Source organism: Chaetura pelagica, unplaced genomic scaffold, assembly GCF_000747805.2.
Source record: "Chaetura pelagica isolate M959 unplaced genomic scaffold, ChaPel_1.0 scaffold170, whole genome shotgun sequence".
NCBI classification, from domain to species: domain Eukaryota; kingdom Metazoa; phylum Chordata; class Aves; order Apodiformes; family Apodidae; genus Chaetura; species Chaetura pelagica.
The window spans coordinates 24,300-35,290 of NW_009952048.1; the positions used below are offsets into that span (position 1 = coordinate 24,300).

At 38.3% G+C, this 10,991-nt stretch overlaps 1 protein-coding gene across 2 annotated transcripts in view; it reads left to right on the forward strand.

The window, feature by feature from the left end:
* Nucleotides 1-868: 868 nt before the first annotated feature.
* Nucleotides 869-10,991, forward strand: part of LOC104393450 (cytochrome b5 reductase 4) — a 28,728-nt gene continuing 18,605 nt past the window's right edge. Inside the window, exons 1-4 of one of the 2 annotated variants that reach the window (XM_010002951.1) lie at nt 869-1,019; nt 3,761-3,861; nt 5,888-5,972; nt 8,810-8,851. In XM_010002951.1, the coding sequence (XP_010001253.1) occupies nt 893-1,019; nt 3,761-3,861; nt 5,888-5,972; nt 8,810-8,851 (355 nt within the window). In that variant the 5' untranslated portion in view covers nt 869-892. The remainder of the gene's footprint in view (nt 1,020-3,760; nt 3,862-5,887; nt 5,973-8,809; nt 8,852-10,991) is intronic. The other variant, XM_010002959.1, reaches the window with a different exon arrangement.

The window sequence follows — 10,991 nt, forward strand, 5'->3', positions numbered from 1 at the left end:
GGTCCGGCAGGGCCCCGGCGTCGCTGCGAAACGCTTCGTGCTTCTCTGTTCTGAAGGCGGTGGTGGTCACGCTTCCTGCTCCGCTTTCCCGAGCCGTCTGGGGTTCCTGCTGTGCGGTGACGGGGCCTTTGGGCTCGGAATGGCTGCGTGCACCTGTTGGTCTGCGTGTCGGGAGGGGGTTCGGGGGCGCTCGGTGTCTGCAGGCCTCGCGTGGGAGGCAGAGCTGTGCTTGGGCTGAACGGGTGTCGGGTGCTGGGGGTCTGTGTGCTCTTCAGTCTTCTCACCTCAGGTTTAGTAAGGCCGCGGTTCTTTAGCTCCACTCCCCGCTGTTAGGGTTTGGATCAAAGGGCTCCTCGGTCCGTAGTGCTGTTGAAAAGGTGCCGGACACCCTTCAGGATCTTGCTCTGCCTTCCAGGCAGGCCGTGGGTAATATATCCTGGGTAAGCTGGGAGACTTCAGCCCCAGCTTTCTCTGCGTGAGGTTCCCAGTTGCTGCAGAGCTTGCAGAAAGTCTTTAGGAGTGTTTTGTTCTACCTGGCCGTGATTTTCAGATCTCTCTTTGTTGCTCACAGGTTTCCAGGCCATGACTCAAATGGTGCTGTTAAAAACTTTTTACTGTCATAAGGACTTGGTTTGCTTTACAAAGATTTGTCTAAATGTCGATATTCAGTGATTCCCTTGCCTGAGTTACTATGTAGGAAGTTTCCTTATGCACTTCTACTGCTGACTAGGGCTCCCAAATATCTGTGAGGAGTGCAGGTTTATGTTATTTCATGTTTTGCCCAAGTCCTTTTTGAGAGCTTAAAAAAGTGTATTGAATGGCTCTTTCTTCAGCTAGTAATGTTTGTGCACTTGTTATTTTTCAGGTCCCTTTAAAACCAGGAAGGAGTCTTATGGATTGGATTAGATTAACTAAAAGTGGAAAGGACTTGACTGGTTTAAGGGGGAGGCCGATTGAAGTGACTGAAGATGAGCTTGCTAAGCACAACAAAAAGGAGGACTGCTGGATATGTATAAGAGGTTGGTTGTTGTGATGTTGCTGTTACACTTTTTGCCTAGCTTCTCACTTCCTCACTTAAAGAAGAAGCAACAAAAACTGAACAACAATGAAAGCCACACCCCAAAACAAACTATGCACTTGTTGTGCAATCTCAACATAATCGAGCACAACTTTGTTTGAGTTAGAGGTTCTGTTTACACCTATTTTTATATCTATGTATGAAAATAATAAACCACGAGATTGTAGGTAATGCCTCAGATAACAAGGCCTTAGCAGGAATAAGACATTGAAAATGCTGATACGCATTTACACTCCTCAGTCTTGGAGAGTTTATTATCCTTAGCAGCTGACTGTTTTTAGTGCATCCAGAAACATATCAATACTAAAAATGTTATTTAAACCTGTAGGATGGTCTTTGGGAAATAAGTGTGCAAGCCCACATGTAACTTCATAGAACTTAGTAAGGCAAATGACAGTTGGCGCACAGAGCAATTGTAATCTCTATCTAGTATAACAAATATCTGTGGTAACTAAGCTTTTATGCTGTTGTTTTTGTGAAAATTTAGCTGAAAAATTGAAACATTGTGTAAAAGGTGGTTTGGGGCAATAGCCGTGGCTAGAAGATTATTTTCAGTGCTGAAAATTAAGTTCCTAGTTGTCTCACAGATGGCAGGAAAATATTTCTTCTCCAGTTTAACAGCTTGGAGGCTAAAATACGTTAATATCACCTTACATGTGTTATAACAGCACTTCAATGAAGTTAGATTAAAAATATCAGAGTAACTAATATGGCATTTCTCTAGGAAGAGTGGTTTGTTTAGTGGTAACTTTGATCTGGTGAGGAACTGATATTTGATATAATGTCATCTCTGAACTTCAGCTAAAGAAAGTTTAGAATTTCCCTGTGTGTGGGACTATGGCTGTGTTGGGTGTTAAAGGGAATGAGCGTGAAAGTAAGAGTAAAATTTCATTCCGTGCTGGCTTTTGAACAAAATAATAGGATTCTAATGCTCTGTGTGCTGCTCTTGCATGTGCTAGCAAAACTATAGTGGGAGGAGAGCTAAAGAGAGCTTATTTATTGTGGGGTTCTGTTCTTTTTCTCTCTCAAAAAGGCACAGCTACTACAGCAGATAAAATTGCTGCTTATAAAGCTTCTGTTCTGGTTTTTAATCTCTTGTTCCTCTTAGACTGCACCTCTGAGATATTTTACAACAACCCCATCATTATGCTTTTGTATCTGTCTTTAAATTTTTCCATCTCTGCCTTTTCTTTATAACTGAGAATCCTGGTAGGTTATCTCTAGGCCTGATATGTGGACAGATAGTAAAATAAAACCATTGTGGAACAGCTAAATGAGGTTTCTGCATTGGTGTTTAGACTATGTCTCTATAAGAAAGGGCAGAAATTCATGAGAGGAGGGTGAAGTAGATCACGAGTGAACTTTGTTCAAATACACAGTATGATGATCATCAAAGAAAGCTCTCATTGGCCACAAATTTAGATAAAAAGTGGGATGTCAGGGAGGTTAAAAGTATAAATGATATTTCTTTTGCTCTTGCAAGTTTTATGGCATATTGGACATTTGGCTAGTACTTGGGAGGTCCTAACATTTTATTACATATTTCCTTATTTCCTCACATTTAATTGCATGCAGTAATCAGTGCTGCACACAAGATGGCACAGTGAATACATTATTCACAAGATCAGGTCAGTAAAATATGCAAAGATCCTTCCTTTGTTGTCTGGGATGGTTGTTCTTCTCAGCTAGGACTGTCCCAAGTATTTCTTCTTCCTGTCCAGTGCTGAATGCCTATCTCTGTTTCTGACATCATTCATCTGCACTTCTTAAATGGGTTAAAAGTTTTTTATGAATGCACTGGCACAATTCTATTCATATTTTGATACTGTCATGTATCTTTAGATATTGCAGTAGGTAGACCTGCAGTGGTCCCATTAACAGCAATGTGTCTGTAGCTAACTCTGTTTATAGCTGTATTCTTCAGGCTCTAATTACTCTTGATTTTGTAGCAACAATTACTGGACTTCATTTCAGACCTGTGAAGAAGCGGTTTTTTATCTCTCTGTAAATATGAACAGTACTCCTGTAGAAGGAATACTGAGCTCTGTTACTGGGACAAATTTGATATGAGTTGCAAGCCTTTCATAAGCATAGGTTATATTTAGGTTTTTTATATTACTGTATCTGAAGAATGGAGGTTTTGTTGCCTGGTAGTAGCAGTTTTTCCTTATAGGAGAGTACATTCCACTAGGAATTTTATTTCATAGGGGATGGGTCGTAGAGAAACAACTATGATAGCATGACTAGTAGTGCTTGTCTTTATGACTAGGAGTAACTTAGTTGGAAAGAAGAGTGAAGGCAATTTCGTGTGCTAACTGGCTCAGCTTTATGTCTCTGTTTAAACCACGTGCTAGCTCTTTTACCCCCTAGCTAGGATACAATATGTTCGAGGGTTTATTTTGTTGAAGTCTCAGCCCTGAGGGTTTGTCCAGATGTTCTCTGGTACAAGTGGTCTGGCATTGTAGGATCGGCCTCTCTGCTGTAATAAGTCTTTTCCTCTATACAACTGTATAACTTTCATTTGTTTTTGGAAGGTTATACTGTTTGTTCCAATCATGTCTGCTATTTGCTGTTGTACTGTGTAACATACACTAACCTTTCAGTTGTTTTTTGAGATAGGAGTGGTTTTAGTGGTTGCAGAAATGGCTGTGAATGTTTATTTTATTTTTTTTTTTTCTGCAGGATTTGTATATAATGTCACACCATACATGGAATATCATCCTGGTGGTGAGGATGAACTAATGAAAGCAGCAGGAGCTGATGGTACAGATCTCTTTGATCAGGTGAGAACAATTGGTAGTGAATGACACTTCATTACTGAAAGGTGTTGTGGAAAATGCATTTTTTCTGATTGTGTTAGGGCATTTAGGGAAATGGTGACTTGAACCTTCTCAAGTCTAAAGACAGGCAGTAGGTCCAAATGGCACTTACGTGTGCTGAAAGAGGCATGTATTTTAAAATTTATACCAGGAGACAATAATGAAAATATCACTTCTTGTGGTTGGGGTTATGCTTCAATTTGGTCATTTTATTAGATTAATTTTTTGATGGAAATAACAGTAAAGCTATCAACAACATGAGATACCACATTCTTAATTACTACAATGACTAAGTGCTGTCTTTTGAAAGGCATTTTCTTCTCAGAAAGCTTTCAAAAGCTTTCAGTTTTTGAAAAATGCTTGTAGTGTTCTTCTGGCTGTTGGCTGCTGCAGTATCAGCAAGGATAATACTAAGAGAGAATGCTGGGGCTACTGTTAACTGTAAACAACTAACAACTTTTGGTTTCTTCCCTTTTTGCTGTTTCTGCAAAGGTTTTGAGAAGACTCAGAAAATGAAAGGTTTGCAGAATCTATGTACTTTCTGTGTAGAATTTCTTGCAAATGTGAGATGGTTCACTGAATTAGTGCTTTGTAGAAATGGACATTCTTTGAGCCTTCGTGGCTTACAAGGTTTGTCTGAGAAACTGGGAAAGAGCCGAAAGGATATCTCTGTTTCTGAAAAGAAATCTGGCTCTCTTTACAATTTGTGCATCACAATGTTATGCTTTTATTTGCATAATGTGTTTAACAGTGGTTATTTTTTAACTTCGGTAAGTTTAGTTAATACTTTCACAAGTGTTGGATTTGGGCATAATTCTTTGGTTTCAAGAAACGTGGAGTTTCTCTCCTAAAAGTTAATCCAGTATGAAGTTGTGGCCTGGAATTCTGAGGCTGGATCACTTTCAAGTATTGTATGATGTACCTGGAAATGGGAGTCTTGACATCAGGAATATTTGGGGAAGCCCCTCAAGTTGTTTTGAAGTTCAGATACATACTTACTACATTTTTTTAGTTTATTTTGTCATGTGATGGGAAGCAGTGCACAGATCCTTAAAATACGCTGTTCGTATTTCTATTTCTGGCTGATGTCTTTCCTGTTCTGAAGGCATTTCTGCTTTTATGCCCTCTAATTTAGCATTCTGTGTCTGTCAGATACTGATCTCTTAGAGAGTTTGATAGGTTGCTAGTGTTTCAAATTTCTGGAAAAAATTACTGTAATTCAAAGTCCTTCATTTCATTCTGGTATCTCTGTATAAGGAGACTACAGCTTGTGGATGGGAATATTTATGTCATCTCCTTAGCTTGTCCAGTTTAAGGGTTTTTGTTTTTAAATCTCTGCATATCATTCAAATGTGTTAAGCATCACTTTGTTTCCTTTTCTCTTCTTCTGATGTCATTGTGGATGCCCTATCAAAATTGACTTTTCTGCCATCCATTTCCTTTGCAAGTTCTCCAGTTCTGGTCTGCAAAGCTACTGTTTTTACTTCACTTTATTTGGCTTTCTAAAATAGGTAATTTCCAGATAATTCAGTGATGGTAAGACAGAAACAAACAGAATTACGCCAACTTGGTAGAAAGTGTTTGTGTGCCCAAACTACTGTTCTTTGTTTCCTTCATCCCTTTTCCCTTCACTTGTATCTAAACAAGACTAATTACCCTTGGGGAAAGACAAGGTCTTAATTCTGTTAATCACATGATGTCCAGTGCTCTTCTGTATCTCAAGGTTATGGTGTTCAGGTACTGGAAAGCATAAAATGAATTAATTAAAATATTGTTACTTTTTCGTGGTACTTTTTTTTTCCATCTATCTCCATGCCATCCATAATAGAAGTAAAAATAAGTACTGATGGAGTATCTGTGTTTAAAAAAAAACAAAATCTGCTAAATTAATTATGTTAGCCACTGTGTAAAAATGAACCTTTCTATTTTAGTGTATAGAGCAACATAGTAAGAATTGCAAATTTTGTGAAAACCAATTTTGTTAATATAGGTTCATCGTTGGGTCAATTATGAATCGATGCTGAAGGAGTGTCTTGTTGGGAGAATGGCTGTCAAGCCTATTGCTGCTCCAAAAGGTGAGGGCTTTAAGAATGAAATAATTTCTGTTATGCTTTATTCCAAAGTTGTCTGGAAATTAAGGGAAATCCAAACTCATCAAACATAGGAGGAAAGTCTCTGTTCTTGCACAGAGATACAGGCTGTTGTGTATATTCGGTCTTTCTGCAGCAGCTAACTGAAGATAAAACTATTTTATGCATTAAGACTTCTAGAAGTAACTTACTGCTACATTTCTTCTTTTGTTTTAAGTCATCAGAAAACAAACACACGTGTGTGTGTGTTATGTGCATATGCATATAGAAATGAATATATTTTTTTTCCCTCCAGAGATCCTCCTTTCTTCTTCTAATGTCAGTGGACAATAGGCAGCTCTCATCTTGAAATAAAAGTCATTTTTTTCAGTCTGGTGACTTCAGCACCACACATAGGTCTGTCAAGTTGCATATGCACCTAGATACTTAAATACACTTTATGGATACTTATCCTTTACAGAACACTTTATTGGGTCCTTTAATTTACTTGGAGAAAATTTTGCTGGAACAACTGACTCTGCAGAGCCAGGACAGGAAGAGAAGTAGTGTAGTGTCTTCACATGCTGATGATGGTTTCCAGAGACTTTAATCTTCAGTATTTTTTTTGGTTTGTAGGCCACAGCAATAATTTTCTATACTTAGGAAGCAGGCACTATTAATGAAGATAAATCCATAGTAAAATTGCAAGGAAAAGATAAAATAATTCATGTTTGCAACTATTTTTCTCCAATTCTTTGGCATCCTTTAGATCACAGAGTCAACTATCTCTTGTAGCTCTTCAGCTTCTGACAGGTGCACCACCTACTTCAGTGCTTAGGTCACATCGCCTTACAATGTAGTTGAGTTTGGTCTGTATATGAAGGGGAGTAGTATTTTACATCTGCACTTTGCTTAGTAGCTGATTCGAGTGTGGAGCTTTTAAGGTAAATGCTGCAAAGTACGAAGAAATGTCGACAGCATAACTGCTTCATGGACTTGAGGTGTTGCAGAAAAGTTGCTGCTACTTTGTCAGCTGAGTTAGGACTTCAGAAATAAACCTGACTTTTGCTGTTTTCATTAGTCTAACTTCTCTGCAACTGGAAGGATTTCTTGTGACAACTACTCAGTAAAAAAACTCCATGTCTCTTTAACCCTGCCAGCTATGATAGTCCATTTTCTACTGTTCACTTTTTCTGCTATCCTCTGTAATATGACTGTTCTGTCCATTTTGCTGTAGTGAGATTTGCAGGATAAAGGTTGTCAACTGTATAAAAACAGTTCTTTTGCCTTCCATTCAGGGTACTAAGTTGTGAACATTAGCTTGGAAGATAGCTTGTGTGGGAAACTGTTCTTTTCTTCCCCGAACATTAGCTTGGAAGATAGCTTTTCTTCCCCACATATCTGGTTTCTTCTATTACTTCTAACATTTCTGATAGACACATTAGTATATATCCCTGTGTTACTCTAGTGGTAACATAATTTGGGAATTGGAATGCATGTTGTATTATGGTTAATTTAGTGAGAGTAGATTGAGAGCCATGGTGTCATGCAGAGAGGACTGCATCTTGGAAATGCCCCAAATTGTCCTTAAAATTGCAATGTCAATTCTGGTGTGTTGTGCTAATATGTAGTGAGATGACAGTAGACTTTTGAACACAAAAAATTACCTTCAACCAGAAATAGGTTTTTGTGAATGATGTGCTTATTGTGGCAGAAGGCTTTAAGTGGTGTGTAGCAAAATATACAAACAAATACATCATCAACCAAAAATTTTGTGTGAACTGTTCCATTAATCTTGTGAAGCATTTTTGTTTTGTTTTTTTTTACCTTATAGTGGCACAACATGAAAGCCTCTGATGAAGGCACTTGTTGGTCAGCTCTGAAGTCATTCTGCAAGACTGTGTGCTTGGTGCTTTGTTCCAGGAGCCTTTCCTTCACTTCTCTCATCACGGCATTTTTCTTCTAATGCTGGCTGCTGTGATGCAGAGCACTGGGAGGGATTCACAAGAACAGGGGAGAAACATTCACCTTATCATAAAAGGGAGCAGTAAGAATATATTGGTTTCTCTCACTGCCCCATACCTGGCTCCTGTAGAGGAGAATATAAGATGGGCCTTCATGTTGGGACATTCTGAAATAGGCACAGTAGAGAAGGCAGAAGGGTGCCTGGGTATAGCTACAGAACTAGTTTACCCACAGGTCTGCTGTGAGCAGAAGGATATGTGGTTGAGAAGTACAGTGTCTTTCAAGTTGAACACCTTGTATGTGAATTGGCACTATGCAATTCACCTACTTGGTCTTAATCCTTGGGGTTTTTTTCCTGCTAGTATTTGTTTGTTTGGAGTAGTTGCAGCATACTGTTGATTTAATGAAAAAATGAAAAAAATAAGATAATAACTTGTCAAACCATTTGACAGAAGAACCTTATAGGAAAATATATTTTTTTTTTTCCTGGGATTCTGCCAAGGTTTGGGTTTAGACTTCCAAGAATTTGGTCTGTCAGATTCAGTGTCTACTCTGTGTTGTGGTGAGACAAGTGTCATTGAAGTCTGACAGACTTAACGAGCTTTCTTATCTATGAAGTTTATAATTGCACAAGACAATCTGTGGTGTTTGTTTTGAAGTGCCAGAGTTCTTGTGTTTTAATTATTCATGATGTTTTGGAACAGGAATCAGTGCTGAATTTATTTGTGATGTCTTGATAACATCCTGATCAATCTAGTAAAGTTTTAGAAGGTTTGTTTGGAGATTCTTAGTTTGGCTTATTTCTTTAGCATGGTGTGTGCAAGTACTGTGCTGTAACTTCTTTCGTCATGCTCGTTGTTTTGTCTTAATGCTTGTAGAGATTTCTTCTGCTCTCTCTGAAGAGAAGAAACCACTTAATGGTAAGTATTCATCTGGAGCAAGGTGGGGAGTGTATCTTAAACTTATTTGAGTGTTACAGTATGAGCAGTGTTTATCTAGACTTGTGCCTGTCTCTGTATTTGAATTGGATGTTGAGGCCCTATTGAACTGTGGAAATTGCAGAAAGCAAAATCCTAATTGGATGCTCTGAATTCAGTGCTTACAAGTATTAGGAGACTGCAGTAGTGTAGATAAGGGTGTCAGGAGATGGACAGGCTCTCTGCTCCAGTCAGACAAGATAGGTCACAAATTACTGTGTGTGATAAAATCTGCCAGTAGAAAATTGCCAGGGTTTTTGATCCTTCTCCGTGTCAGAGAAGCTAGATGACCATGGGGCTGGAGTAGCAGAGACAAGACAAAATCTTGAGGAATACTTAGAATTAATAAGTTTCCACTAAAAGCCGGAAGGTCATCACTGGGAAATGAGTTGAAATGGAGGTGAATTAGCTCATCACATCATGACTGAACTACTTGAAATGTAGCAGTAAGAATTACTGGGCTAGAAGTGGTTGTTAGTTTTTGTGCTTGTCTAACTGTTCAGAGTTTTCCTATGGATCTTTCATATACACTGTGGATCCAGGTCAAGAGAAATAAGTGACTCTGTTTCTTTTCCATCTTGCTTCTCCTCCTGCTCCTACCGATAATGCTTCTTGTCCAGATTATGTGATTTGTCAGGATACATAGTAAATTATTCTGATGGTAGTTTCCAGAGAAATTGCCAAAACACTGATGCTTTCTTGTTGTATTCAGTTTGCCTGTTTGGCAAGACATTTTCCAAAATGGGAGAGGTCAGTGTCTGAGGTTACTTTCTATGAGGTTTTTCATATTCAGTTGTTGCATCTTGGTGCTTAGGTCTTGTAAATTTAAGTCAAAATTAGTCTAGAAATGAACATTGCTGTCAGAAAGTGGGAAAGAGAAGCCTATGTCATAGGGATAGGGATAGGCATAGGGATTTTTTTGAAGTTGAGAAGTTTGAAGTTTTTTAAGTAGTAAAGGCATTTTTTCTTATTGATCTAAAATGTAAAAATAATTGCATTTGGAGTGTGTTCAGATCAATCAACTTAAATATGTTCTTGTGTGTTTGTGAACACCAATTGTATGTAATGTTGGGGGCAATTAAACCTGAAGTTTTCAGAATATATTGCTAGTGATAATATTAGATGTGGGTGTAGCCTAATGTGCTTTTCAACATCTTTTCATATTTGAGTTCCAAACAAAAAAATTAAAAATGCTTCCATTACCAAAGCATGCCTGAAAACTTGCTGTTTGTTTCAGAACAAATATGTATCAAAGACATATTTTTAAAGTGATCTTTTCAGCTGTGCACTCTTAAGATAAACTAAATTTCTCTTTCACCCAAACAATTATGGTGATGATTTTTATAATATTAATAGTGAGATATATATATGATTAGGCAGTTCTATAATCTGATAACAAGCTAGTATTTGAGTATATGCACATGAGACCCTGAAAAATCTTTCTGTAGAAAAGGGTGATGGGAGGAGGTTTGGAGCTAAAGTTTAAAGTACAGAAAACTAACCTTTAGCAAAAGTAATGTGTTCCTATTTTTCTTAGTAATATTTGGAGTTTACAAATATGGCTCAAACCTCTTCTGAGAACAAAGAAGTCAATAGGTGCAGAAAGATTTTAGATTGGAAGGAACATCTGGAGCTTGTTCAGGGCAGTCTCCTGCTTCCCTTGATTTGTTGTTTCTCACATACTTCTGACAGTGGGACAGTGTGTACCTGTCAGGTTGCTAGTGATGGTATTGAACAGTATTGGCATTCCCAGTTCCCTAGGAAATATCAGCTGTAGCTACCTTTGTACTGATTACACCTTTTGTGAGTGTCAGTCCTACTAATTTTCTATCCAGATTGTAATTCACCTGTCAAACCCAGCATTCTCCAATGTGGCTATGAATATAATGTGGGAAACTCTTATCCACTAGCCCTGCTATCCCATGGGATTCTGCAAAGCAGCTCCCAGAACAAGCTGAAGTTTGTTCTTATCAGATGCAGAATTGTAATACTGCTGTTCATCCTGGCCACCTTAAAGGACTTCATTTCACACGTGCCATCAGCCTTTGGCTTCATCACCACGTTTTCTTTACTTACGAGCGTC